Source organism: Brienomyrus brachyistius, chromosome 17 (genome assembly GCF_023856365.1).
Source record: "Brienomyrus brachyistius isolate T26 chromosome 17, BBRACH_0.4, whole genome shotgun sequence".
Taxonomy (NCBI): Eukaryota; Metazoa; Chordata; class Actinopteri; order Osteoglossiformes; family Mormyridae; genus Brienomyrus; species Brienomyrus brachyistius.
In genome coordinates this window covers 781,584-809,579 of record NC_064549.1, presented here as the reverse complement: position 1 = coordinate 809,579, position 27,996 = coordinate 781,584, and the positions used below count along the sequence as shown (strand labels likewise).

General features: G+C 51.3%; 2 protein-coding genes and 1 non-coding gene across 3 annotated transcripts; all 3 read left to right on the top strand.

Annotated features, from left to right (window-relative positions):
* The first annotated feature begins 5,435 nt into the window (after nucleotides 1-5,435).
* LOC125711474 (eukaryotic translation initiation factor 4 gamma 1-like) lies at nucleotides 5,436-19,001 on the top strand. Its single transcript, XM_048980377.1, is given in 33 exon segments — nucleotides 5,436-5,551; nucleotides 5,633-5,713; nucleotides 6,384-6,404; nucleotides 6,545-6,566; nucleotides 6,569-6,729; nucleotides 7,043-7,093; nucleotides 7,095-7,143; nucleotides 8,556-8,632; nucleotides 8,634-8,705; nucleotides 9,705-9,794; nucleotides 9,879-9,960; nucleotides 10,051-10,782; nucleotides 10,897-10,982; nucleotides 11,105-11,291; nucleotides 11,383-11,516; nucleotides 11,600-11,716; nucleotides 11,830-12,219; nucleotides 12,409-12,555; nucleotides 12,658-12,894; nucleotides 12,975-13,079; nucleotides 13,955-14,263; nucleotides 14,378-14,492; nucleotides 14,581-14,689; nucleotides 14,780-15,024; nucleotides 15,161-15,282; nucleotides 15,369-15,541; nucleotides 16,535-16,660; nucleotides 16,752-16,833; nucleotides 16,921-17,019; nucleotides 17,130-17,264; nucleotides 17,343-17,424; nucleotides 17,508-17,648; nucleotides 17,732-19,001. Coding segments are annotated over 33 exon segments (4,836 nt in total). The 5' UTR covers nucleotides 5,436-5,476; the 3' UTR covers nucleotides 17,914-19,001.
* LOC125712447 (small nucleolar RNA SNORD66) lies at nucleotides 12,248-12,324 on the top strand. Its single transcript, XR_007383314.1, has one exon. It is a non-coding gene; the product is annotated as a small nucleolar RNA SNORD66 (small nucleolar RNA).
* A 120-nt stretch (nucleotides 19,002-19,121) lies between the features above and the next one.
* Nucleotides 19,122-26,955, top strand: alp3 (alkaline phosphatase 3). Its single transcript, XM_048980386.1, has 11 exons — nucleotides 19,122-20,425; nucleotides 20,740-20,856; nucleotides 20,952-21,067; nucleotides 21,800-21,974; nucleotides 22,512-22,684; nucleotides 22,782-22,922; nucleotides 23,109-23,178; nucleotides 23,284-23,418; nucleotides 23,852-24,043; nucleotides 24,452-24,568; nucleotides 24,655-26,955. The coding sequence occupies exons 1-11, from the start codon at nucleotides 20,317-20,319 to the stop codon at nucleotides 24,927-24,929; spliced, it is 1,620 nt and encodes a 539-aa protein (XP_048836343.1). The 5' UTR covers nucleotides 19,122-20,316; the 3' UTR covers nucleotides 24,930-26,955.
* Nucleotides 26,956-27,996: the final 1,041 nt, after the last annotated feature.

Sequence of the window (27,996 nt, the reverse complement as noted above, 5' to 3'; positions counted from 1 at the left end):
TCTATTGCTTTTGTCTCTTTTGCTATGCGAAGGATTCGGAATCTTGCTTTACTGTGGACTGTTAAATCCCATCAGTCATTTATTTTTTTGGGTGGGATTAACTGGGGGGCCGGGAATGTAAAACTATCAAAGTCAATGGAAATTCTGCCTTCGTCACTGATTCGCTAGTGCAAAGTGACTCCACAGAAACATCGTGATTAGGTATACAGGTTAAACAGTAAGTCTACGTGTTAAAGTGAAATATAAACCAATATTTAATATATATTATGAATATTTATATATATTATATTTATATTTAATATATAATTACTTTGCTAATTAATGTATTGACACTCATGTACTTGGCATGTAACCAAACCCACACCATATCTTGTCACTGTCGCTTTGACCCCTTTTATGTCACTGTTGTCGTCACTAACTCTGCCCAAGTACCACGACACTCAATCCGAGGCAAGTCTGACTCAGCTAACTGCCTACATGGAAAGGACAAAAAATGCGCTACAGTTTGCCTACCTATTATGTTCTTTTACTTGATAGATTTGTCTGCGTTACACTTGCCAACACCCAAATTCATCGCCCTGTATTTGAAAGAAATTCATTAGCAAGAACTTTTTGGAATATTAGTCTGCTCCACTGTCACGTGACGGGGGTATGAGGAGTTCCCATTGTGATTAAACCGGAAGTGCCAATCAGCTTCCGGGAGGACTCCGTCCGGCTCCGCGGACTCAAGGAGAGAAAGGTAACGCCGTGGCTCCGCTCTGTACTTTTTGTTAATTCAGAACCGCCAGGGGAACCAAGAGTCAATCCGCTACCATCCACACCTTAAACATGGACCTGGCACCTAGCGGTTCGGTCCGCGGGTACCCGTTATGTCAGTAGGTCTGTCCCAAGGCAGTATTACTTTGTGATTTTTTTCCTCTTTTTTTATTTTTATGTATTTCTAGGGATTTAAAACACTTCTGGCGAAGTTGCCCAAAAAGGAATAGGATACACCTTTCCCTTTGGAACTTGACGACATTTTTAGTTTTCAAAAGAAAATTGTATGAAAGAATCGGACGGAAAAAACAGATCTCACTAGAAAAGGCACAGAATCAGACCCTCAGTCCGGCCAGGTTGTCTCCCTTGTCTCCAATCTGTCTCTGGTAAGCAAAGCGGGCCGGTCCGAATAGCGGGTCCGCTGCGTGTGGGAAACCTTTAAAATCTGGCCTTATTTTTCAGAAATTATACACGGACTCAAGTCCGCTATTACTGTTCTCCCGTCATATTTTTCTGATGGCAGATGAAGTTTTTATTTGGTCACTGTCGTGGGCGAGCTAGTGTGTCCCGTTTTGCTGAACCCACCTTTAAACTCCTAATCGTTCCCGATACCGACGTACCTTTGATTTGTATAAACATTTCCGGACATGTTTTCTTTCCCTTGTGAATGGTGGGGTAACTGAAACGGCAGTCCAGTACGAGTGTCATGCCGGTAGGAACAACCACGATGCCGCTTATCGCCGGCCGTCTCCACTGGGTGTAGGCCCCTGTGCCACGGATGGCTTGTGGAAAAAAACGTGTAATTTTAAAATTCGACCCAGACAAACACCCGTGAAATGTGCGCTTTCTGGGACAGACCGGTCCATGGGGACGGCATCTTTTAGCCATGTCTCCCGATAATGACATTCGGTTTGATCGAATCCCCTAATCCTGTCGGAGGCGGTGGGTTCACTGGGCCTGGCACGGAGGCCTTCTTTAGGGTGCAGACTTTGTACTCATCGGTTTAAACACTTTATTTTCTATGGCGGCGCTTGTCCGCTGTGTTTTTAGTTGTTTAAAATGTGATTGATAAGCAGACATCTGTGCGCCCATGGGCCAGTGAATTCCGTGCTAGTTATGTGTTAAAACTACAATTTAATACGGATGTCTTCAATTTCGATGAATGGGACTCTGATCAGCACGTTCTATTGCCTTTTCTCTGAATATGAGTGGGTTCGGGGCCGAGCCGGGCAGGGGGTCCGTTTTACCGGCAGCTGACACGTGTGCAGGCCGGTGTGCAGGTCGTCCTGCGGGTTATTTCGAGCAGTTTTGTCTTCCGGTACGCCGCGGCGTGCAGGTGTAGTCCTGCCCAGTTGAGTGTGTTTTCACGCAGCCTGCGTGTTCTCACGCTGTTGGTACCGCCCGGGTCCGACTCGACACTGCTTGAATGACAGTTGGGCGAAATGTCCAAGTTCGAAATTCTAGTCCGTTTTCCAGGCATCTGAATTTCGCCGGCGTTGGAATGACGGTGGGTACCGATAACTGCTTTATCGTATTCCCCTGCTACTGCGTATCTGGGTGGGTTGCCGGCCCACCGCCCACCCTGTTTCTGGAACTTAGCTTTGAAGCCCATATCCGGCAGTTTTTTTTTAGCTACGTGTCTATTTAGTAAAGTACTGGTTTTAGACAAAACGGGTTCAAAGTACTTATATTATCTGGTAGTTCAGCACTACCGTTTATTAACGATAGATATCGGATGTATATGTCTGCTGTATAAAAGGCTGTAATTTACTCGATGTATCGTGGATATCCATTGAACACGGCCATTTCTGTGGAAACTTTGCTGTTTCGGGTGGCCGGAATGACACGTCGAGCGAGAGGCGCTGAGGCCCACCGCCCTCGCCTGATTTCCCTAGCAGTATGAAATAGAACTCCTTCATTCTCCCCCGTCAATGAACAAACGTATGCAGACGGATATGGATTTATTCCGACAACTCTTTACCGAAGTCTGGCCTGAAAAATTAGTGAGTAACCGCAGCATGCAGAGATGGCGTACGCGGCCCGGAACCTGCGCACGTTCCCGGTTTTACGTTTCTGGCCATGTTGGTCGGACGGAACACCGTCTCGGTGAATTAGCACCGATGCCATTTAGCGTCGCCGCGAAGCGAGAATGGTGGCGTGGCGAGCGCGTGAGTCTGTTCTTTTTAGGGGTTTTACTATGATTGGCCTGCGGCGCGCGGCGGCCCGCGAGCCGGGGCTGGAGCCGGTTAGCTTGTGCGCGAGCAGAGCAGGAAGCACGTGGTGCGTCCTGAGCCAGTGGGGAGGGCAACATGGCGCCGCCGAGGCGTTGCGGGAGATAAGGCTCGCCGAGCTTGTATCAGCGCGTGTTTTCGTGGGCTTGACTTGTCTCTCCGCGTTCGGTCACGATATAGGACATTTTAGCATGATTCGCCAAAGTTATAGAAGAAATGGCCACCTGTTAGGAAATGGGTTGCAGGACCTTTAAAGACACGTTGAAGCCGACTCAAAATGGATCCCGCTCAACTGCTGGGGAGTCCTCGCGATTTTGTGGACTTTCTCCATAATCGTTTTTCCGCACAAAATGTGACACATTTCCATTTTTGTTTTTTATGCAAATTTATGCAAAACTATTTTATATATATAATTTGTTCGATTTGAATTAGGAATGTGATCCCTTGTCACACTAAATCATTTATACCCAGGCAGCTGACTCTAGCTTAAATGGTTATTATAGCCATGTGCTTCCTATAGGTATCTTACAATTAGAAGTCCCATGTCTTCATTAGTGAAACATGTAATAGCTTAAAGTGTTTCTGGTGGAACTTTTTGAGACTATTTCTAAAGGGGGTTGATGTTACTCGATTACCGTTAAATTGTTTCATGAATGATTAAAGTAATCGCACATCTGGATTACCCTTTACAGGTGTGATTTGAGTTTTTGGTTGTGGGGTAGTGTCAGAGAAAGGTTGCACTGCATTCGCCTTGTAAGGTGCTCTGCCCATGTGAATTACTGTGTGTGTTTACAGGAGAGTGTTTTTCCTCTGACTCACAGTTTTGGGGCAGTGTGACAGCCCCGTCCTGGGCACACTGCCATTTGTACAGCTCTGTTTGCATTAACACAAGCACACACTGAGCCAGCAATGAGAGAACACTATAACCCAGTCACATGTGTAGACCGCTGGCAGAGGTGATGATTTCGTGGGCGGTACTTTTATATAGTCTACAAACACTTATTTTCTCTGTCCTTACATGAGTGTTGGGGTTGTGGTTGCTGGGAGTGATCTATTCTATTCTCATGTTTCCTTTTTGAGGGGGGGGGGACAGCTTTGAGGATAGTGGGCAGTCTGCTTGTCTTGCTGCCGCTTTGCACCATGTTTGAGCAGTGTGCCCCAGATCTAGGGTTTAGGGCTCCTGCCATCCATCCTAGGTATGTGAGTGGCAGACGATGTGCTGTTGAGATTGAGCTGGTGTTTAGATCTGCCTTACTGTGGCCACAGGGAAAATCTGTGTGTGATTCAGTCTCAGTGCTTCTGTTTGCAGTGCTGGTGTGTTGAAAGCAGGTTTTCTGGGGTAAATCTGCTGCCACATGCAAGCGTTTCGAAGTACAGTGTCTGAATCTTCATAGGACAGACTATGCAGGGAGGGAGAGTACTGATCTTTACATGGAGAAGCTAAAACAGCACCAGTCTGCACCCCTGCTGCATGGGTGTCGTTTGTTGCGGTCTGAGCATGCTCTGTACTGCTGTCCCGCTCTCACCCAATACTGCGATAGTGCTGTGAGCAATAGAACGCCTGGCTCATGATTTAAATGCAGCCAGCATTGTACTGGTGGCCCTTGTGTATAGAGTTTTGAAATAACTATACAAACTGAAACTTTAAGGGATTTTTGAACTGAAACAAAGATGAGAGTGAGATCATTGAGTGTTTCAGCAAAGGCATTTATTCCTCGGTAATGGCCTCTGCAGTCCTCCCAGCATGCACCCTGATGGAGGTGTTTTGTGGACCCTTTCGTCATTGGCTGAATGGCCACTGGTACTGCTCCATTTAGCAGTGTGCTGCTGTGAAACAGACCTTTATGCTGCAGTGGTTTATAATGGTGAGATGGCCAATACCTGTCCTGTACTAATGAGGTACAGCAGCTGTATTCTGTGTTCTTGTGATGGAAATACAAGCATTTTGCTTCTGGAACTTGGGTAGTAGTCCATGAAGTGCTTGACTCCTAGTAAGTCTTTACTGATTTAAACATCTATTATCTTAGGAGTCCTAATGTGATTACAGCCTGGATCCTCTATGTGTGTTACAATGCACTGCAGGTCCACGCAAATCAAGGCTCCCTCATTCGTCAAATATCTGTTTGATTTCTAGCAAAACTAAATCAGGGTGTTTCAATCCGCTTAGCGTAGCACAAGTCGGCGACGTGTTGGTAGAGTCATTTTCTCTGATTTGATTTCCATTGGGGGGGGGGGGGGGGGGGGGTTCCTGGTTTAGGAGAGATTGAAGACTTCGATTAAATGCTCAGGGTATATTGTAAAGATCTGCATGGCTTTTCTGTCCCTGCTGGGCCTGCCTTAGCCCACCCTCTCCCGTACTTGTCTGCCAGTGCTTGTCTCAGCCCCACACCTGCAGTTGTGTGCTTGGCTGTCCAGTCTGTGCCTGTCTGAATTGCCTTCTCTTCTCAGCTTTACACAGCTGCCAAGGTCTCCATGCGGAACCAGATGAAATGAATAAAGCCCCGCAGCCTATAGCAGGACCTTCCTCCACCCCTCATCCCGCCCCCTCCCCTGGACTCTCACAGGTACGCGTCACTTAGCTCCGCCTATTAAACAGTGTCATTAGTAGAGTGACACTCACGTTTTGCACCTTATTCTGTTTCCAGGCCACCTACCCTCCAGGACAGCCCCCTGTCGTGTTCACTACCCCACCCCCACAAATGAACCCCACAGCCCAATCCCGCCAGGTACGTCGCCCAGAGCCCTTTGTGTGCTTCTCGTTTAGGAGGAAGAACGCAGACTTTTACGATTCCTAAAACCCAGAAGGGCTTTCTGATTCTGCTGTCCATTGTAAACAAAAGAATAGACCCCATGTCGCTGTGAGCGCAAATGTCCGACGTCGCTTCACCGCTTCTTGCATGTAGCTGAGCCTTTGATTGGCTGAAAAGCTTGGACAGTCGTGTGATGCGGTGCAGTGCTTTAATGGCGCCTGCTGCCACGGTACCCGGCTGCTGTGCCGTGCGATTTCTTGAATCCTCCCAGTTCCTATGATCCTAAACAGTCCTCTGGCTCTCTTCTCTGCCCTGTGGGGCTTTGGTCTCTGACCTGCTGTAGTGCTGTGCTCCTTACATCGACAGCTACTGACGGGTTGTAGCTGCGGGAGGGTGAGACACGGGTCATATGATTAGAGTGGCAGGCTCGCAGTGTTTCGATCCAGGCCTGGCCCTCGGATCTCTAAAGGAGCCCTGAATCTCCAGATCTCTTCGGAGCCCTGTGTGTTTGTGCAGGAGGTGATGGCGGCCCTTTGTGTTTGAGTGCTTGTGAGCTTGTGCTGCTCCTTCTGGCTGGCTGGCTTCAGCTTCTGGGTAATGGGTTTTCCTACCTTCTCTCCTGTCTCTGTCCTGTCTGCTGCTGAAGGGAGGATTCAGGTCTCTGCAGGTAATGCCTCCCCCCCCCCCCTTCCTCCTCCTTGTGCTGTGAACCCCCCCCCCCCCCCCCCCATTAATGCTCTTTTCCTTAGTGACTGCTCGTTGTCCTTCCCCTCCTAAAAGCGTGCTGACCCCAGCGTTTCTCTACAGCCGTACTATCAGAACCGGGCCAGCATTCCAGCAGTGCCCAGCGGGTGGCACCCAGCGGCGGCGCCCGGCCCGTGGGGCCCACACACGTCTACCCACCAAACTCGCAGATGATGATGATCCCTCAACAGACGCTGCCATTTACCAACTCGCAGGGCCCGGCCACATATTTTATCCCCCCCGGCCAGGTGAGTTGCCATGACAGCAAGTGTCACCAAGCCCTTGCAGGGCATCGGTTCCCACCCCTGGGATGCTGTCGCCCTCCCTTTGGTGCAGCGATCTGCTGAGTCTGGCCTTGCCCCTGGGCCATGCTGGCCTCTTGACCCTTCCTGAACTTTCTGCGTTGTGCGCCGTCCAATAGCATGTCCTGTGTCATAGCAGCCCTCCTGACCTGTGGATTCTCACCATGGGGAACTGGGAGTAACAGGCACAGCTAGGCAGCTGTTAAAACAATGGGTCCCAGCTCTCTAAATCACTCCCCCCCCCCCCCCTCTCTTTCAGTATCGCTCGACCTATGTGGCCACCACACAGCAGTACCCAGTCCCCACGGGAAACAGCTAGCTTCTACCATGGATCCAGCCCGGCAGATTATGGTACATATGGTAAGAGGCTCTATTTGGGCCTCGTCTGCCGAACGGGACCGTGGGTGCTGGGGGTTCATGTGTCAGAAGATGGACTTCATCTGTGCTCCCCTCTCCCTGGTTGTGGACTGCCACTCTCAGGGCCTCGCAGCCAGACGACTGTGAAACTGTGCTGTAAATACTACTGGTCAGATGCTCTGGGCAGTGGACTCGGTTTCAAACTCACGCAAGTTAATAACCACCAGCCAGGACTGTGTGACCTGTTCTAAGTGTAAATGATCCCACAAAATCCCTTCCCCTCCAATGATCGTCCAGTGCGGTCATCTTTATTATTTTAGTAGCTATGTCTTTATCTTTGGGGCGTCTAACTTTTGAATACTGATAGCCTCAATTTCCAAGGCTGACACACCGGGCTGATATTTTTTTAACCGATATTGGCCAATACCAGTTTAATAAATGTGTCATGTGCCTCTACTTAGCACATGTGTTTGTGGTGTTGAGAAATGAAGCCGCCCACCCATTTCAGCTGGAATGTGCGCCACTAAGGCGGTGGTTTACAAGGCCGGTCGTAGTCAGCTGACCAGTCATGTGACCATGACTCAGCAAACCAGGCACAAGGACATGGGTCCAGCCGTATCTCTTCTGAGCCTGAGCCATGCAGATTGTGTCCGTTCTGATTAGTGTGGCCGCGGTCAGTGGGAATGTGAAAAGTGGCGAGTGGGGTGTTTCCGGAAAGCTCCAGCAGACAGCCTATTTTATTTCCGACTTCTTCTTCGTAGGGGGTGGCGACTGACGGCTTGCGACGCATGCGCACACGCAGTCGGAGTTTATTTTTAACTTTGGCTGCGTGACTTTGCTTCCCCCCCCCCCACCACAAATCCTCTCTGCAGTCAGATTTGAGATTGCTAGGACCTCTGGCTTCAAGAAGTATCTATAACACCCCCACCCCACGCAGGCCGGTTTGAAACCGCAGGGTGTCTCGGGGTTAGCCAATGGGGAGCTTCTCCTGCAGGGTGTCCCGGGGTTAGCCAATGGGGAGCTTCTCCTGCAGGGTGTCCCGGGGTTAGCCAATGGGGAGCTTCTCCTGCAGGGTGTCTCGGAGGTTCGTGTCCCACCGGGCAGTGTCTTGGGGACCCTCGTCTCAGCTGACTCTGTGATCCTTCAATCACTTGGCTTATGACTAAATATAGTCTGCTCTTCTGGTCAACAGCACAGACAGTAATACATGGAGTGTGCCAAGGAGACCGTATGACTGGGGGGGGGGGGGGGGGGGGGTTGGGGGTATCCCAGGTAGGCTCCAGAGGAACAGTGTTGGGGACTGTGTTTAGGTGATTCCCCCTGCTTAGGACCCGGCCTGGTCCTGAGCGTGTGCCGGCACAATGGAGGTTTGTGTCCCTGGAACAGCACCTCCTACTGACACACACCTTTCCCAGCAGGAGCCTTCTACACGACCCAGCCGCAGTACCCGCCGTCTGTACAGCCCACACAGGTCATCATGAACGCGCCACCGCCCACAGCAGCAACAGCCGCAGCAGCAACAGCAGCCCCAGCCCCCAGTCCCCACAAAGCGGGAACGCAAGCAGGTAGGGTTTGCCGAGCGCACTTCGGGATCAGCGTCTGGCTGCTTTAACAGGCTGCAGCTGTGCTCCAGCCCCGTCCCGTCCGTCTCAGGTGGTCCAGTTACACTCCCAAGTAACTCGGTAGCCTTTCCGTGTGCCGCCTGGCTCGAGGAATGTTCTGGGACATGAGTCTGGTGGGGGGGATCCCTGAGATTTCAGGAGGTTAGCAGAACGTTTGAAACAGTCTTCTGAGCCTTTAGTCGTCCCCTTTTTTGCGTCCTGTTCTGGGGGATGGGTTTGGGGGGTGGAGGGGAGTTGGAGATTTGGTCCGCCGCTCTACTCCACGTGGCCCCCCCCCCCCCCCCCCCCCCCCCCCCCCCCCAGCTTTTCCGGCTGCTCTGCCAGCAGGACACTGAGAGGGCGGCGGCAGGCTGTTTCGCTCAGTGTCAGGCTGCCTGTGTTTGGAGAGCCGCCCCCCCCCTTCTCCGCCCCCCTGGCCCCATTCGCTGGGCCCGGAGTCCCGTGGGTGGGGGAGGTGGGGGGGGGGCTGCATTCCAGCTGCGCCGCTTCACCAGGCCGGCCATTCTCTCTCTCGCTCTACGTGCTGGGAGAGGCCCAGGCAGGCTGCGTAACCACAGCCGGAGTTGCGAAAGAAGCAGGCCTGTTTGCCAGGGCCCTCGGCTCGAGCTCTGCACTCCAGCCCGGGGATGCGGGCGGCCTTGCTGTGGGAATTAGCCTGGGGCATATGGCCGCATTGGGCCCCTTGCTGACCGAGTTACGGTAGGTGGGCTGGGGGAGGTTGCTTGCATGAGAAGTTTGCTCTGCTCGGGCCTCTGCCTGCTGCCTCTTCAGGCTGGTCCTGTTCTGACAATGTGCTGCGTGGCCTGCTGGCTGGAACGGGAGCTGCCGGGGTGTTTGCTTGGGCCCCCTTCCGGGGTCGGCCGCAGACACAGCCGGGGCAGGGTGGTACTGTAACACCGCTGTCGCTGGCATTCCTCTGATTCCGTTGTTTTGCATTAATAGATCAGAATAAGAGACCCCAAGGACGGCCGTGACATCACAGAGGAGATTATGTCTGGGGGCCGGAGCACTTCCACCCCCACCCCACCTCAGGTGAGTCAGTTCACTCTTTTTTTTTTCTTCAGTTGCATAGTGGGACTGTGATCCTGGAGGACTGATCACTTGTTTATGCCTTAGTCTGCTGCTCTAGGCCCAGAAGGTGGTGTGGTCCAGGCGAACGGGGAGAATGTGACACCAGCTTCCATTACAACCAAACCTGGTGAGTGGACTCCACACCATCCTTCCCCCTCACCCCTGGAACAGGTCCGCCACCTTCCTCCGGGCTCAATCCTCTTTTTTATTTTTTCAGATGATCGTGGAAAGCCCACCGTGGCTTCAGCCCCTCCATCAAAGTCCCCCGAGCCAGGAAAGTCTGACCCTGTGGAGCCCCCCTGTGCCGAGGATAAACCTGACATGGACAGTAAGGAGGCCCTCCTCCCCCCAGAGGTGCCACTGCCCCCGGGGGAACCTCCCGCCAACACTAAGATGACCTCTGTAGCCCCAGTGGGTGATGGCCCCGATGCCCCCGCCAGCGCCCCCCTACAGCCCGAACCGTCCGAGGTGGAAGAGGAGGTCCTAGCCACAGTTGTGGAGCCGAATCTGCAAGCGTGTGATAAGGAGGAAGAGGAGAAGGAAGAGAAGGAAGAGGAAAAGGAGGAGGAGGAGGAGAAGGACAGAGTGGAGGTGGAGCCGCTCGCCGTCCCTCTGACCCTGCCTAGTGCCATACCATCTGCCACTAATGGCTTAAAGCCTACGGAGCCCGAGGAGAGCCCGGCCCCCGACCCCGAGGTCCCTCCCGAGTCCCCCATCGCCCAGCCTGAGGAGCTGCAGCTGGCCAATGGGTTGGCCACCCCCGGGGCAGCTGAGGTGGAGAGCACGTCCCAGGCGGCCCCCGAGAGCCACGTGAGCCCCATCGCGGAGCCCGACGTGGCCCCACAGGACGAGGACCTCGCTGTTGCAGCGACCACACCCACTCCTGCTGAGGAGGGGGAGGACACGCCCCCCCCGCAGAGTGCCCCTGCTGGGGAGACCTCTATGCAAGGTGCGTGTGAGCGTGCCCATGTGCTGCCCCGACCTTCAGCCAACGCAGCCTCCCTGGTATCTGTTTGCTTGCCAGCTAAGCACCTTGATGACCTTCTGCTTATGCTTCCACTAGCTGCTGTCTCCATGCCAAAGAAAAAAAGGAAGATGAAGGTCCTCAACAAGAAGGAGACAGGAGACCTTCTAGATGCCTTTAAGGAAGTATGTCTTTATACTGGGGAGGGCTTGGTGAAATGAAGCCTTGTATTGGGACAGTGGAATATAGACGTTCTGGCACAGGTAATGCACATTGCCCCCCCCCCCCCCCGTCCTCCCTCCATCAGGAGCAGGTGGTAGACAGCCACCCTGAATCCGAGCTGTCTCACGCCACCCCCACCCACACCGACGCAGAGGAGCCACAGCCTGCTCCGCCCGCTGCCGAGGAGGTCGATGAGACCTGGGAGGAGAAGGAGGACAAGCTGGATGCTGAGAATATCGAACCCGAGACCCAGAAATATGACTACAAACAAGGTGATTTTTCTCCCCCTGCCTTGCCGTCACTTGAGGCCTCTGCCTCAGTCTGTTGCTTAAGTGCTTCTGGTTGACTCTCCATCTCTTCCAGAACAATGGAAACCTCTGAACCCCGAAGACAAAAAGAAATACGACCGTGAGTTTCTGTTGGGCTTTCAGTTCATCAGTGCTAGCATGCACAAGCCCGAGGGGTTGCCCCACATCAGTGACGTCGTCCTAGACAAGGTAGGTCTTGAATGTCCTACAGACCAGACATCCTGCTTATCGGGCAGTAAGCCCGGTTCTGACCGCTAGCGATTTGTCTTCAGGCCAACAAGACGCCTCTTCGGCCGCTGGACCCCAGTCGCCTGACGGGCATGAACTGTGGTCCGGATTTCACCCCCCATTTTGCTAACCTGGGTAGGCCGATGGGAAGCAGAGGGCCGGTGAGTTATCGCACTAGTCGCTAACACTTCAAGCCTGTGGACCTTGATTCTGATGTAGGATCCGGAATGTTCCCTACATCACTGAACCTCCCTCCCCGCTCATCGCCCTACAGCCATCCGGAATGGGCGGCCCCCGCCGTTCCCAGCAGGGCCAGAGGAAGGAGCCACGCAAGATCATCGCCAGCGTGTCGCTGAACGATGACGTGCAGCTCAACAAGGCAGAGAAGGCCTGGAAGCCCAGCACGCGGAAGCAGTCCGTCAGCGTGCCGCGGGACGAGGACGACCCCGACATTGGCCGCACGCTGGATCTTTTCCGCCGCGTCCGCAGCATTCTCAACAAGCTCACGCCGCAGATGTTCCAGCAGCTCATGAAGCAGGTGCAGGACCTCACCATTGACACTGAGGAGCGGCTCAAGGGCGTCATCGACCTCATTTTCGAGAAGGCCATCTCAGAGCCCAACTTCTCCGTCGCCTATGCCAACATGTGCCGCTGTCTAATGGGGGTGAGTTTTCTGCTTGTGTGTTCTCGTGCTCCGGTGATGACCTCCATTTTGTGCCACGTGTCTGGGCCACTGATAAACCTGTGATGGGAATGAGGATCTGAGGAGCATAGTCAACTCGTGTCTCTAGATAATGTGCTGGGCTCTGGTTGTAGACAGACCATTTTATCTAATGTTCCCTCAACCTGCCAGCTCAAAGTCCCCACTGCCGACAAACCGGGAACCACTGTGAACTTCCGTAAGCTGCTGCTTAATCGCTGCCAGAAGGAGTTTGAGAAGGACAAGGATGACGACGAGATCTTTGATAAGAAGCAGAAGGAGCTGGACGCTGCGTCTGGGGTCGGTCGATTGCATTAGCCGATGCTCTGTTTCCGATCAGATATGAGAACTTGGAGGTTCTGTGCGTGTATGTTGTCGCGTTGACATTGCTGTCCTTGCCAGGAGGAGGAAAAGCAGCGTCTCAAGGAGGAACTGGAGGAGGCCAAGGACAAGGCACGGAGGAGGTCACTTGGCAACATCAAGTTTATCGGAGAGCTCTTCAAGCTGAAGATGCTGACGGAGCCCATCATGCACGACTGCATCGTCAAGCTCCTGAAGAACCACGACGAGGAGTCGCTGGAGTGTCTCTGCCGGCTGCTGTCCACCATCGGCAAGGACCTGGACTTCGAGAAGGCCAAGGTAGGTGTCGTGTCCTGGAAGTGTGCACGAGCACAGCCTGTAGGCATCGCAAGCTGAACCCCAGTTCATGTTGTCTATAGCCCCGCATGGACCAGTACTTCAACCAGATGGAGAAGATCATCAAGGAGAGGAAGACTTCTTCACGTATCCGTTTCATGCTGCAGGACGTGCTGGATCTCAGACAGGTAACCACTGCTGACCATGACATGCCTGTCCTTATCGCCATCTTTGACCTCCCACATTTTTGACCCCTACCCCCTTTATTGAATATTTTCAATTGGATAAGTTATTATCCAAGTCATACCTCTGTGCTACCTATGATATATATCAATTGTAGGGTATAGGCACACTGATTTTTTTTTTTGGGGAAAAAATTCCACTTTGGAGCTCATTTTCTCAAAACTTTGTTTTTGTGGGACAGCCCACTTTACCTCTCAAGGGCACAACTTATCCTGTTGCTCGGTGCCAGTCAACCCATCAGGTGAAACAGGTGGCCACCTAGATGCCATTTTATTATGGTGGTGGGGGGGGGGGACTTACTCGGCAATCTCTATCCTGGGGGGCTCCAGAGGAGAAGCTTGCCTGGAGTTCGGCTTCGTCTTCGTCTGCCACTCTTGCGGCTCCGCCCAGTGCTGAAGTGGACGACCTTTTTTGAAATTGCTTGCTACAATATCTTGGTGTTTGTGGGGGAAAATGGCAGGACCCTCCAAAAGGGGTCGTGAGCCAACTTTCTCTTTGCATGGTCCTTGGCCAGTATCGTCCCCTGAAGCGTGACCCTGTGTGTTGACTGTCGCAGCCACACACACACCCACACTTGTCTCCAGCCCTGGCTTGTGTGGGTTTGAAGTATCCTAAGAAAGACCACCTCAGCAATTAGTGCAGGGTAGTTCCAGACGTGGTGCCTCAAGCTGAGACAAGGTCACCCTTACCTCCGTCTCCCATCCTGCCAGTCCTTGTGAGGAAGGTTGAGTGTTGTGCTTGCATGTCCTGAGGATTCCACTTTACTCATGGCTTTTAATCTCTTTTCCCGAAATGATTAATCGACACAAACCTCTTTCAGAACAACTGGGTCCCGCGGAGAGGAGACCAGGGTCCCAAGACCATCGAGCAGATCCACAAGGAGGCCGAGCTGGAGGAGCACCGGGAACAGATAAAGGTGCAGCAGCAGCTCCTGTCGAAGAAGGATAGCCGGAGTGGCGGCGGAGGTGGAGGTGGTGGTGGCGGCGGGGGCGGCGGAGGCAGCAGTGGGCGGGGTGGCCTCCATCCCCCAGGGGGGCGCAACAGCCAGCCTCAGGACGAGGGCTGGAACACCGTCCCCATCTCCAAGAACCGGCCCATTGACACAAGTCGTCTCAGCAAAATCACTAAGGTTGGTGCTCGTAGCAGGACCTGTCGGTTTGCCTCTACTGCGTCGGTGCTGAGACGTCTGCACTAATCTGCACTTTATTTTTTCCCTTCACCACATTTTCATGGTTCTCTTCAGCCCGGAGCCATGGACTTTAACAACCAGCTTCTCGCCCCTGGGGGCAAAGGCACCTGGGGCAGTTGGGGCAAGGGCAGCAGCGGGGGATCAGGGTCAAAGCCCAGCAGTGAATCCGGTAGGTTGTTGAAACGCCTTGTGACTGCATGGCAAGATTAGTTCATAACTCTATTCTAATATGACACTGTGACCCCCCCCCCCCAAAGCCTCAGAATCAGGACGTCCCGCCACCAGCACCCTTAACCGCTTCTCGGCGCTTCAGTCTGCCTCTGGCCCAGCTCCTGCTGCGGAGGCTGAACGTAAAGTCACCCACAGGTCCGTACCCCTCCCCCATGCAGAAAGCAGAATGGCTTCAGGCACCCCATGAATGTAACAGCCCCCTCCTCACCACCACTGCCTCCACAGGTCCAGCTCCAGTCGGGACCGTGGTGACCGGTTTGACCGCTCCGACCGCCTGGACCATGGTGCCGACCGCTTCGACCGCGGGTCCGACAGAGGTGACCGCAACAGGCCACCGGTCACCAAGAGGAGCTTCAGCAGGGAGGCTGAGGAGCGCAGCCGTGAGCGGGAGAACCGTGGAGGCCCCGACCCGGTGCGGCGCGTGTCCAGCATGACCGAGGACCGCGACCGTGCCCGTAGCAAAGAGACTGGTATGGAGCTACACGGTTCTGAAAGGCCATCGTCACTCGGGTGCTGGTGTCACTCGTTAGCCTGAGCCGTGTCCTTCTCTGCATGCTTGCTGAGTGACATCAGATTGTATTTTAATTACATTATATTTCTGTTCAGTGAAGCGAGAGGCAGCCCCCACACCTCCCCCTGCTCCCATCAAGCCTTCCATGACTGAGGAGGAGCTGGAGAAGAAGTCTTTGGCCATCATTGAGGAGTATCTGCACATCAACGACATGAAGGTCAGCTTGTGCGAACAGCATGGGAACACCTTCGGCACAGCGGTCGACGTCAAGTGGCTAACTGCCGTTTCTCCTCCCGGCTACAGGAGGCGCTGCAGTGCGTACAGGAAATGAACTCTGTAGCACTGCTCTTCGTGTTTGTGCGGGTCGGCATCGAGTCGACGCTGGAGCGCAGCACCATCGCACGCGAGCACATAGGCCAGCTGCTGCATCAGCTGGTGAAGGCTGGAACGCTGCCCGCAGAGCAGTACTACCGCGGGTGAGGGTCCCACTGGGGTCGCATGACGCTGTAGGGTCCCACTGGGGTCGCATGACGCTGTAGGGTCCCACTGGGGTCGCATGACGCTGTAGGGTCCCACTGGGGTCGCATGACGCTGTAGGGTCCCACTGGGGTCGCATGACGCTGTAGGGTGCGACAGTTTCCAGTGGACTGAAAGCCACCAGCATTTAGCCAGTCGTGCTGCTTCTGTCCCCTCATCTTAAGGCTGCTTTTTACTTCTAGTGCCAACGTGCCAGGCAACTGCATACTTTTGACGTCAGACCTGGGGTAGCTTGGTAGAGCAGAGCTGCTGTTAAGTGGCGTTTACGAAGTGTGGTATGGATGTTACCAGAATACATGAGAATCAGCCGTGCGCTATATGTAAGGCAAGGTTATGATAAATGGAAACGTTTTCATAAACAAATTTGCCGCAGAATTCGCCAGCAGCCCTACATCGTGACACTGACGCAGAGAACTACCTGGCTGTAGCAAGTAATCATATTAAGACGGTATTTCCAAACTTTTTCACTCGACCATTCTTCGAATCCGCCACACATTTTATCATTCTAATCATAGAGGGTAGTAAAGATATTTTAAATGTAATTTTCTTCCTGCTACATTTCCCCTGGCCAATGAACAATCGAGGTTCATTTGCATGGCTGAGCAGAGCCTCTGCAAATCTCTACTGCCTGTTAAGGAGTGAATGTTTTTTTTTTTTTTTTTTTTTTTTTTTTTTTTCTTCCCTTTGGTTGGTTGTGTGGTTTATACAGGCTTTTCACATTCCTTTTGACATTCCAGTGTCTGAATATTCCTAAGAAAGAAGTCTATTGCTCGTTTGAAAGGGTGCACTTGCATTTTTATATGATATGATGTATCAGATATAAAATGGTCTTGAAATGACGATGCAGTTCACCGCAATCATTTCAGGGACAATTTCTCGCGCGACAACAGTAGTTTTGATGGGCCTAGTTTGACAGCCTGGCTGCCTTGCAGCTGCCGGGAGATTCTGGAGGTGGCGGAGGACATGGCCATCGACATCCCTCACATCTGGCTCTACCTGGCTGAGATCATCTGCCCCATGCTGTGTGAGGGTGGGATTCCCATGGCGCTGCTCTTCAGGCGAGTCCCAGCCATGCCGGCCCTTTCCTGTGGATCAGACCTGCCTCCCCGCTGCGTGTGTGACACTCCTTCTCGCGGTGTTTCCCCACAGGGAGCTGTCCAGGCCGCTGATCCCTCTGAGCAAGGCGGGCATACTGCTTGTGGAGATACTAACCCTATTATGTAAAGGAATGGTGAGTGACTGCCAGTGTGGCGTGAAGCTGCATGAACGACACACACAGACACTCAGACTCCCCCCCCTGTCCCCCCCTGTCCCTCAGAGCCATAAGAAAGCTGGGGCTTTGTGGAGAGATGCAGGCCTTAGCTGGAAGGACTTCCTGCCTGAAGATGAGGATGTAGACAAGTTTGTGACTGAAAAGGTAAGGTTGTGTGGGGCCGTTTTTTTTTTTTTTTTATGTGTTCAGGTAATCTTGGGGCTGTGTTCAGTAGAGGTGGCCGCTGACTCTGGGCTCTCCCCCCCTATGTGTAGAAAGTGGAATTCACTCTGGGCGAAGAGTCTGAGCGAACCAGCAAGAAGGAGACCTCGTCTGAGGAGCTAAGCAAGCAGCTGGACAAGCTGTTGGAGGAGAAAGCCAGCAATCAGAGGATCTTTGACTGGGTGGAGGTGTGTGTCCGGGGGTGGCGGGGGTCCATTTTCCTATCCCTGTTGGACGGTGCCATCTAACCGAAACGTCTTCTGCAGGCCAACCTGGATGAACAGCAGATCAGCTCTAACATGTTCGTCCGGGCGTTGATGACCTCCATATGCCAATCTGCTATTACCTGTGAGTAGATACACCACCTGGAGTTCCTCTACTCAAGTGAGGGGCGGGGGAGCAGTGTTTTCACACAGATACTTACTCCACAGCTGAGAATCCCTACAAGGTAGACGGAGAACAGATTACCCAGAGGGCCAAGGTACTGCAGAAGTACCTGACTGACGAGCAGAAGGAGCTGCAGGCACTCTACGCCTTACAGGCTCTCATGGTGAAGATGGAGCAACCAGCCAGTAAGTGGGGTGGGGTGGGCTGGCATTGAAAGAGTGATATACGAGGAGACGTGGAAGATGACGCCTACCTCCTGTGCTCACAGATCTGCTGCGTATGTTCTTCGACACGCTGTACGACGAGGATGTCATCAAGGAGGATGCCTTCTACCGGTGGGAGTCCAGTAAGGACCCTGCGGAGCAGCTAGGCAAGGGCGTAGCCCTCAAATCCGTCACCGCCTTCTTCACCTGGCTGCGGGAGGCGGAGGACGAGTCAGACAACAGCTAGACGGCGCCACACCTCCAGAGCACGGGGCGGGTGAGCGGCGGCGGATGAGCGTGCGTGTGGCTGGTGGCAGGTGGACTCACACGATCAGAAACTCTGCTCGCGATCGAATCGAAGCAATCCAGCGGGAGATTCTGCCCGTCCTACACGCCTCCGTTCATTCCCCTTCCCCCTTTCTGCCGAATGTCTTTAACAAAATTAAATAAAATGAGAATAATTCATGAAAAATGAAACTTATAAACTGTGGGAGTGCAGTTCCTTCAGTGTTTTGAGGTTTTACCTTGTTTTAAAGCGTCGCTGTACACTATCGATGACGAAGTCCACATCGACTAAGGCTGCTCTGTCTCTGAATATCATTGTCCTCATGGAACTTGATGCTCCGTCATGTTTCCTGTGTATGATGTACACGGCCCTGTAGGTTAGTGTTCCCATTTTAAGTTGTAGGATTTTGGGAGTTTTTTTTTTTTTTTATGTAAAGGAATTTTGAGGTGAAAATGCTGGAGTTTTGGAGATTTCAGAAAGGAGGCTTATGATTTTGTTTGCTGTCAGTCGCGGGGGCCATGGGCGTGGCAGACTGGGAGGGATGGACATTTGGCCTTTTCTGTGGGGGGGGGGTGTAGGCCTCTATGCTCCCCCTACAAGCCATGCTCTGCCTGTGTCTTCTGACTGCTCCTTCACTTACCCTTGGGGCCTGCGCAGCCCCACCAAGCCTGTAGTGGATTTTAAAAGCAAATCATTAAAACTTGAACGTATATAAAGAAATCAACTTATGCGAAAGGCAAAAAAAAAACACACACATCCTAAAGCCTTTTCTGCTTCCATAAGTGGACATATTTCAGGAGAGTTCTGTAAATACTTGTTTTTTTTAATGAAATGCTAATGTAATGCCATGTAATTTTTTTTTTCCTTTATGAAAGTGGCAGTTTTCCTGTGTATATTTTCCCTTGGCTAGCAGAAGGTGCTTGTGATCACCTGAATTCGTTGATTTACGGTTGAAATTTGTAAATACTTTTTGCTTTAAGTATTTAATTAAAAGATTAATGCCTCTTTTCACATCAAACTGGAAAAATAAAGAACGTTGCAAATATGAACATCTGTGTGTGACGGTGTGCCATTGGCTGAGGTCGGCGTGAGTCTCGGCTTTGCTTGAGCGAGCAGAAGCCCCCCCCTCGGATGCACGGCTTGGCCCGCAGCCGGTTGATGGTGTTCGGTGCAGCTGAATTTCAGCTGGGATTGTCCATTGTGGACTGAATCTTGGAGTGTAAATGCGTGTATGTAAATTATGCGGATTAACCAATGGCTAAGTATTTCGTCGTTATCCTGAGATCTCGCACTTGGAAGGGGGTTAAAAAGTTACAGCTTACTTTATTCAGCTTGTGTCCAGACGGGGGCACTGTTGTATAATTTTAAATACTTTTATACTGCTTTTGTGTTCCCCTTTCTTGCCAGTTTGATTTTATTCAAGCCAGTCTTGTAGTTTCAGCTGTGTGGGTGGCACTGATGGCAGCAAACGAGGCGAGTCTAACTGTTGTGTAATTTATTTTTAAGCTGAGCTTGCTTCTGAAGTGAGTCGTCCTCTGTAGGTGGAACCATTATCCCCTGATCTTGTACAATGGACATTTAGTAGTCCCGACCAGAGCTCTATCACTCTCATAACATCTGTCCTTGATCGAAGTCTGTGCCCTTAATAAGGGGTTAATGATTCATACCCTGGATGGAAACTTGCACGCTGTCCTGCTGAGCGTGACTATTTAGGCCCCCCGTAAAATCAGGTCATTATTGTACAGCAACTGTGCCCGGTTCTGCTAATTACAGGCTAAAGTCTGACACTCCAAATGGGTTTACTTGCAGTCCAAGCAATTTGATTATGAGCCAAGTAACTACTAAATCCAGCAAGCCCTGCGGTCCTGAAGGACCTGCTGCGGAATATACCCATGCGCCGCCACTAGAGGGTGCTTATTTTTCTCAGCTCTTGGAATGTGTGAATCAGACGCTTCGAAAAATAATTACTGTGGCCGCCAGCCTGATTTCCTGGGTGTTTGTCAAACATAATGTCTCCAGTAGAGGGAGCCATAATTATATGATATAATCATAAAATACCAAAGAGAGGTGGCTGTCCTTCCCGAACAACTTTCTCTACAAAGAGCAAGCTTTGTAAAAACAATTTCCCCACAGGGACAATAAAGTATCAATTATAATTATTATTTTTATATTTCCTTTTGCCTCCAACTTCTGATATTTGGAGTTTGCAATAATATATAGTATATCATTAGCTTGGCATTAGAAACAAATATCAGTAGGCGTTAAAGTTATGGCGCTCTTTATGATAACACAGCTATTAGTGATTGGCTCCTGACTAAAAGAGGTGGTTCAGTGAGAGATTATATTCACCCCTTTCTTGGAAGTATGATTACAGTGCTTCATTGCACCTTCCCAGGACTTACCATGGTGGCCTTACATTTGTTTGCCCTGCACCTCTTTCTGCTGGCTGCGTCTGGCCACTGCGCTGCTCCAGGTAAGCGATGCATCTGGCCCAGTCACAGAGCGCCGACTGTGTAACGGGCCCGCCCCACTATCTTTGCTTGGTAACTTCCCCTACTCCTGTAAATGGATGCTACAGGTATGTGTTGATGTTTTAACCCAGCCCTGTCCTTCAATGAGATCCACAATTATTGTTGTCATAGACGCTGCTGATTGACACTTTGTTGTGTGTATGAGTAGGTGTGATGACCGACCCTGGCAATATCTATCCAGTTGTTGTTATATATACAATAAAATCAGTGTGATGTGCAGCTGTGCATCTGCTTCTACTGTATCTATCTGTGTCAGCTGAAGAAGAGAACCCAGAATTCTGGAGGAAGCTGGCTAAGGATGCATTGCACTCGGCAGTCAACCAGAAACTTAACACAAACGTCGCCAAGAACATCGTTCTTTTCCTGGGCGACGGTGAGGATCCGCGTCTTCGCCGCGTTCGGTGCGCCCCTTCTCGCCCGCCCGCTGGAGCGCCTCCTGACGCCCGGCGTCTCCTCGTGTGTCTGCAGGAATGGGTGTGACCACCGTCACGGCTGCGCGCATCCTGAAGGGTCAGCTGCAGAACCGCACGGGAGAGGAGACCGTTCTGACCATGGACACTTTCCCTCACGTCGGCCTGGTCAAGGTACTGCCAGGCACCACGAAGGCGCACACACACGCACACAAGTGGGTTTGATCAAAGTGCACGTGTGATCAGAGCTTAATCAAGTTAGCGCCTGATTAGCTGATTAGTGAAACCTACATAACGGCAAACCACCTACACACACAGACATGCAGGTGAAATATTTAGCCCTGGTGTAGCTTCTAGACGTAGATTCGGTTATCGAGTGTGAGGTGGCTGGCTTGTGGTCCCTTGGCAGCATCCAAAGGGATCCGACAGCCCCAGAGTTTCCACACCATGCATGACTTGGGCAGACGGACAGTGAGACAGAGGCGCAGGAACTTCGACTCGTACCCCAAACCTCCAAGCCGGCCCTTCCTCTTTGCCTCCTCTCTTCCTGTCCTACACACTCATTCTCCCGGCTCTTTCCATTCGCACTCCCAGCGGCTGGTTATATTTGTATCTCTGGGTGGCAGTGAGTTCCAGTGAAATGTCTCAGCTGAATTCATTATGGTGACATCGCCGTGATTCAGACTGTGTTCTCGCGCCCCTTTACCCGACAGCAATTTCTTACTCCAAATGTTCATACATTATTAGTATTATTCCTTACTGCCATCATCGAATAAAAACACATAACACAGTGAAACCGCTGACCCTCAAGTCGTGCTTTTATCGGGTACATATTAGTGTTTATATTCGTGAGTTTGGTTTGTATGTTTGTCATACTCACCTGCATCATGACCTTGTCCTACACAGGTGTATAGTGTCGACTTCCAGATCCCAGACAGTGCAGCTACAGGTACTGCCTACCTGTGTGGGGTCAAGACCAACTTGAACACTGTGGGGCTGAGCGCGGCAGCCAGGAATGGGGTGTGTCGCTCTCAGAGGGGCCGTGAGGTCACCTCCATCCTCAAATGGGCCAAGGATGCCGGTAAGTATTGGAGGTAGCCGATAATCACCAAGGGTCTGCCCAAGGCATAAGCGAATTAAGCAGTTACGTAGGGCCCAGTGGCCACCAGGGGGCTCCCTGCATTGGATCAGGCTGTCAGCATGTCAGGTGACAAATACCAGCTAGGTTAATGGTATTCACCCCACCTAAACCTTGCTGCTGTTGACTGTCCCAGATGCCCAAACCTTTTGGAGCTTCCTGGCTAAATCATCGTGAAATTTCCCACACACTTTTACAGCTTCCTGTTATCTCCTAGAGTGTAAAACAGCTGGCTGTCTCGCTTGTTTACCTGGTCCCTGTTATCGGGAATCGTGTTCAAAGTTTATTTAAGGCACTAATTACGGACAGCAGATTGCGTGTGTTTGTGTGAAAACACGCCGTGTCATTACATTAGTGTTACATTAAGCCTGGAGCACTGACCTGTAACTTGGACACTGAGAACATCATCTAGGTTGCCACTTGAGGAATGATACCTAAGAAAGTGAGATCCGATTGGCTGTCGTCATCTCTGCTTACTAGGGAAGTCTGTGGGCATAGTTACGACGACCAGAGTGCAGCATGCATCGCCAGCAGCCGCCTATGCCCACAGCGCCAGCCGGAAGTGGTACTGCGACTCGGACATGCCCGCTTCGGCAAAGAAAGAGGGCTGCACTGATATCGCCTCCCAGCTACTCAATAACACGGACATCGATGTAAAAGTCTCAGCCTCACATCTCCCCTGTAGGGAGGGACTGGCGTCTCTCTGTCAGGGTCTGCCAGACCGCGCTGCCGCTCTTTTCTGTCCGTCAGGTGATCATCGGAGGAGGCAGGAAGTACATGACCCCCAAAGGAACCCCGGACCCCGAATACCCGGCGGATGCCAGTGCAGCAGGCATGCGGAAAGACGGCCGAAATCTCCTCTCCGAGTGGCAGCAGATGAAAGGGGGAAAGGTGAGGAGCGAGAGAAACACCGGCACACAGGGAACAGCCTTTCATTCCGATGGCAGAGTCGGCTATGGTCACGTGACGACTTGTACGGTCACATGACTTCCAATCGCATTCGAAAGGCTGCCGTTGCTTGTTCGTCACACCCAACAGCCGAGTGCTGAAGCCCTTCCTCTCGTTGGTGTGACGCAGGTGGCGCGCTACGTGTGGAACCGCACGGATTTTGACGCCGTTGACCCCAGTAATACAGACTACCTTCTGGGTCAGTGTTGTGGACATTTTACCCACTTCAGGTCACCTCTGTAAGATGCATGTTTCAACAATGTTACAAGGGAAAAGTCAGCCATCTCTCACTAAAACCCCATAGCTTTGTTCGAACCCGGGGACCTGCGTTTCGACGTGGAAAGGGACCCAGCAATGGATCCCTCCCTGCCTGAGACCACGGAGAAGGCCATTCGCATCCTGCAAAGAAACCCCAAAGGGTTTTTCCTCTTTGTGGAAGGTGAGCCCGGGGAGATGCCCACCCCTGATAGGCTGAAGTGGTCACATGATGATTCAGTGTCACTCTGATGGATGTTGGGCAACAACAGCAGTTAAGAGAAGACCGATAAATAGATACAGTGTGGCTGACATATTCAGGGAGCTAAATCACTGCCAATCTTTTCTGACGGGAGCCTCGACTTGGAGCTTACATTTCAGCTGTTTGCACTGGAACAGCATCGCAGTATTGAATTTCCCTAAAAAAAGATGTAAAGGTAAAGAATAGACTTCGGCGTGCTGTGGGAACGCTTTCCTGTAACTGAAAAGCGTATTCTTCTATAATCTCTGGTACGCTGTGTCAGGTGTCCATGTCCTCAGACGAAGCAGCAACAGGAAGTGCTGTCGACAGCCACTAAGAGCAAATCTGCCCTCTCTGTGCCCCTTTTCTGCCGTAGGCGGGCGAATCGACCAGGGTCACCATGCCAGCCGGGCATCCATGGCCCTACATGAGACGGTAGCTCTGGACACGGCCGTGGAGAAGGCGCTGCAGCTGACCAGCGAGAATGACACCCTGACCTTGGTCACCGCTGACCACTCGCACTCGGTCTCCTTTAACGGCTACCCATTCCGTGGGAACAGCATTCTGGGTAAATTCCCCCCCGAGTCCTGTTTTGTGTTTCGTGCTCCCCTCTTGTGCCGCTGCAGCCTCCTGGCAACCAGAACACCCCCGATCAGGACCGATGTGGCGCTGATATGCAGAATGGGTGCCATATCCTTTCTCCTGTAACTGTGCAAAATGCAGGCAGAGCGCGATGAGGTCCAAACACACCCTGTCAGATTAGCACTCCCTGATTTGATGTGGTGTGTCCTCACACTGTGCTATCTGCGAGTGTGAAAGTCTGTTGCGTGGGTGCGTACGCGCCTGCATGCCTGTTCAACTATAACACCCCTTTGTGGTTAAGTGTTAAGAAAAACTTATATATACACACATATCAGGTGGTGTGTGTGCTTTTGTGTATGTGTGCCTGATTCAGGGGTCCCTTCTTCTGCCACAGGGAAATCTCCACTATTTGGGCTGGATATGATGCCGTACACCACACTGATGTACGGAAACGGTCCAGGACATAAAATCATCAATAATAAGCGACCTGACATCCGCGGGGTGGACACAGGTCAGTTTAACATCCCACTGCTACTAAGACCCATCTCCCATGACAAATTATCCTCCAAGACCTACTTAAGTCCTCCTCTCCTTCAGCATCGAAGGACTACGTCCAGCAGGCGGTAGTACCCATGGATACGGAGACCCATGGAGGTGAGGATGTGGCTGTTCTGGCCCGAGGCCCCATGGCACATCTCTTTCACGGAGTGCAAGAGCAGAGCTACATCCCTCACGCGCTCGCCTACGCGGCCTGCATCGGCCCCGACCAGAGCCACTGCCCGGCACCCCCCACTCGAAGCTCCTCCCCCGTCCTGAGGGTCAGTGGGCCCACCATCCTCCTCAGTCTCCTGCTAGGTGCCCTGATCCACTGACAACTGGATCTCTTTTTAACACCCCCCCCCCTCCCAACTTCTCCCAAGCACCAAAATCTCTTTCTGTCCTTCATTCCTGTTTCAGTCCAACTTGGTATGAAGCCACAGGAATGCGGCTTTATGAATAGTTGGAAAATGACGATTTAATAAACTTTGGTGAAGCACTCTGCTTTTTTGGGCAGTGTTTAGCTCAGCAGGTTGGTTTGTGGGTTCGATTCCCATTGCTGGCTGAGAGCAGTGTGTGACTCTGTGGGATATGTTGTGGGTTCGAATCCCATGGCTGGCCGAGGGCAGTGTGTAGCTCTATGGGTTGGGTTGTGGGTGTGAAGCACACAGCTGGTAGAAGGTGGTGTCTAACTCAACAGTTTGGGCTGTGGGTTTGAATTCCATGGCTGGCAGTGTGTAGCTCAATGCAAGGTTGTGAGTTCAAACTCTCTGGCCGGAAGAGTAGTTGTCATTGTGTTCTTAAGGAAGCCCCTTAACCCTAACTTCCAGGAGCACAGGTGCTGGCAGACCCTATGCCCTGATCCCAAACTTCCTCTCATTTGTACATGCTGTTTCTCATGGAGAGTAAGGGGGTTTGTGGAAACTACCCAAAAATATTAAATATCAGCTACAGACGCACTGGATCACATCACAACCCCGCCCATCACAAAGAGTGTGTCTCAGTTTTCCATCTCTAACATTAATGGGGGGGTGAGTTGTGCGTCTTGTGCCACGCCATGCCTCAGAGACGCTTTCCTCTGCTGATGGCTTGAAGCGCATGTCTCCAGCAACACTGACACCGGTGACTCATGCACGGTCCTCTTATGCAGGAACCCGGAGCTGCCATTTATATGTAAAACAGGAAAATTGACTCTTTCTTTCTTTCTCGGACCTTGTTGTGTTTGATCTTCTCTTGAGGAGATCTGCCTGGCTAATTAAGAGTCAGAGGCATCCTGCATATGAGAGGTTGAGTATTGCAGCTGATAAATAATGCAAAATATTTAATGATCATTTTTGTACCATTATAAAAGATTATGGTAATTTGCAGCTCTTTTTCCCCTTGAGAACACAACCTTTGAGTCATATGTCTGAGGACAGATATAACATGGTTTTCCTGTATAGTGCATTCGTTCTCTTTCATTTGCAATCAGTTCAGCGAGAGCAGAACAAACCATTTGCCTCTGCAGTCTCCAGACTGCCTTGGGGTGAGGGGAAGTTATTTTTCTTATTCAGAAGAAATTTTGCAGCAGGCCCTTACCCAGAATGCATCTTGGCTTCCCACATGCAGCCACGTACTGAATTTTAGCCTACCTCAGCAGTTCTGAAGGGCGAGGTTTAGAATTTATTTATTCTAAATAAACCTTTGTGTCTATTTATTATTTTATGTACAACTTTTGACTTCCAGAATTAAGTTCAAATATTTTTAAGCAAACCTCACAATGAGTTCAGGAAACATTCATACGTGTATATCAAAAACAGCTTTTAAATGTTGAATTAACTTTTTAGGTTCGGATCATAAGTCTGTATGTAGCCGCTGGCTACTGGTCGATGGTAGGCCGTTATTCGTCTTTGCAGCCTCGGCCATGTTACATGTTACATCCATCTCGCTTTGAGACTCTCCCGGCTACAGACATGCAGAAGCCAAGGGCTCCTCTGCATTTTTTCATATCAGTCGATTTCTGGAGCTTTGGTCCACCTCGAGTGATTATCCGTACTGCACAGCTTCAAAACCTCACCCAACGATCGTGGCAACCAAGGACATTAACTGCTGATGGAAGAGATGACAGTAGATGGCACTGCAACACAATTCTATACTTTTGCAGCACGGCTGTCATTTATGCCAGAATTTGTCAACATAAATAAGATGGAAGAAATTCAAGAGCAGATAAGTCAGGAGTTAGTTCATAATATGTAGGATTCATACACACGTCCTTTGCAGTAGGCTCTGTATTCCTACTACTCCATCACGGCTAAAAACAAGACACATAGGAGAGTAACTGCTCCGAAGGCGATACATTCTCCATTAAAGTGTTCTTCAAAAGCTTTCTGCTATATTTCTTATTTTTCACCTTCTATCACACAACTAATGCAATGTCGACCATTATCTTTTCGCGACTGAGCGGTTATTTTTGTGAGACGCGCTCACAGGTTTGTTCAGAGAAAGGATCGCAAAGGCTTTGTTCTGCTGTGTTTAGGAAGATCATTTACCGGCCATCGCTGTATGACACAGCCGGGTTTTGTGCTTTGGCGCGTTCAGAATCATTTGTGTCCTGGCAGGATCTGGGTGAAGGATTTCGGCAAAATATAATTCTGAAATAACGCAGCGTTTAAAGAAAACAGCTGTTGCGGGCAGACGCAAGGAGAACTCTCCGTAGCAAAAAAAATATTTACATAGTAAAACAAAAAATGCACATAGCACATTTATTGTATGTCCAGCGCACTTCCATGTAGTTCATTCCGACACAAGTAATATTTTGCGTTCATTTTTATAAACGATTTAGACATATAATGACATTAAATGTATACATCCAATGAATGAAGAATGTCAATATATGACACAAAGTCCAGGTTTGTGTGTATGGTGTAATGTGAGTGCACGGTAAATGCTTCAATTGCACAAACCACCAATCAGTTGATTTATGTCACTTATGTGGAGTGACATCAGTCGCAGCTAATGTCCCGTCGCGCCTGCCCGCCCCCTCTTCATGTTCCTCTCCCTCCCCGCTTCCCTGTTGCAGGCTGGGCGATTCAGCGCCTCCATCCAATCGCAGGCGATTCCGCTCCGTGTCAGAAAAAAAAACAGACTGATTTATATGGCCTGTTTTCACGCCAGGTTGGGACCGGTGTTCACTGCGCGTCGTCTTCTCCGGGACGAGGGAGAGAAATTGCAGTGCAAAAGGGCCGGTGTGTGAGGATTTCACCTTCAGGAACCCTTAGCTGGAGAGGCCAATGCTGCTGCTGAACCCACCCTGGCAGTCGCTGTCCACCGGCCGTGGTGCTCAAACAGACGCATACATCCTTCCCCGGGTGACGTAGTCGAAAAAGTGAATGCTAGTGGGGGATTGGTTTCAAAAACAAGGGG

Bases quoted from the DNA above. Each gene is read 5' to 3' on its own strand.
- alp3 (XM_048980386.1), top strand. From the start codon at position 20,317: ATGATTACAGTGCTTCATTGCACCTTCCCAGGACTTACCATGGTGGCC. The intron at 20,857-20,951 runs GTGAGGATCCGC...GTGTGTCTGCAG, and splicing joins CGTTCTTTTCCTGGGCGACG to GAATGGGTGTGACCACCGTC. The intron at 24,569-24,654 runs GTCAGTTTAACA...CCTCTCCTTCAG, and splicing joins CATCCGCGGGGTGGACACAG to CATCGAAGGACTACGTCCAG.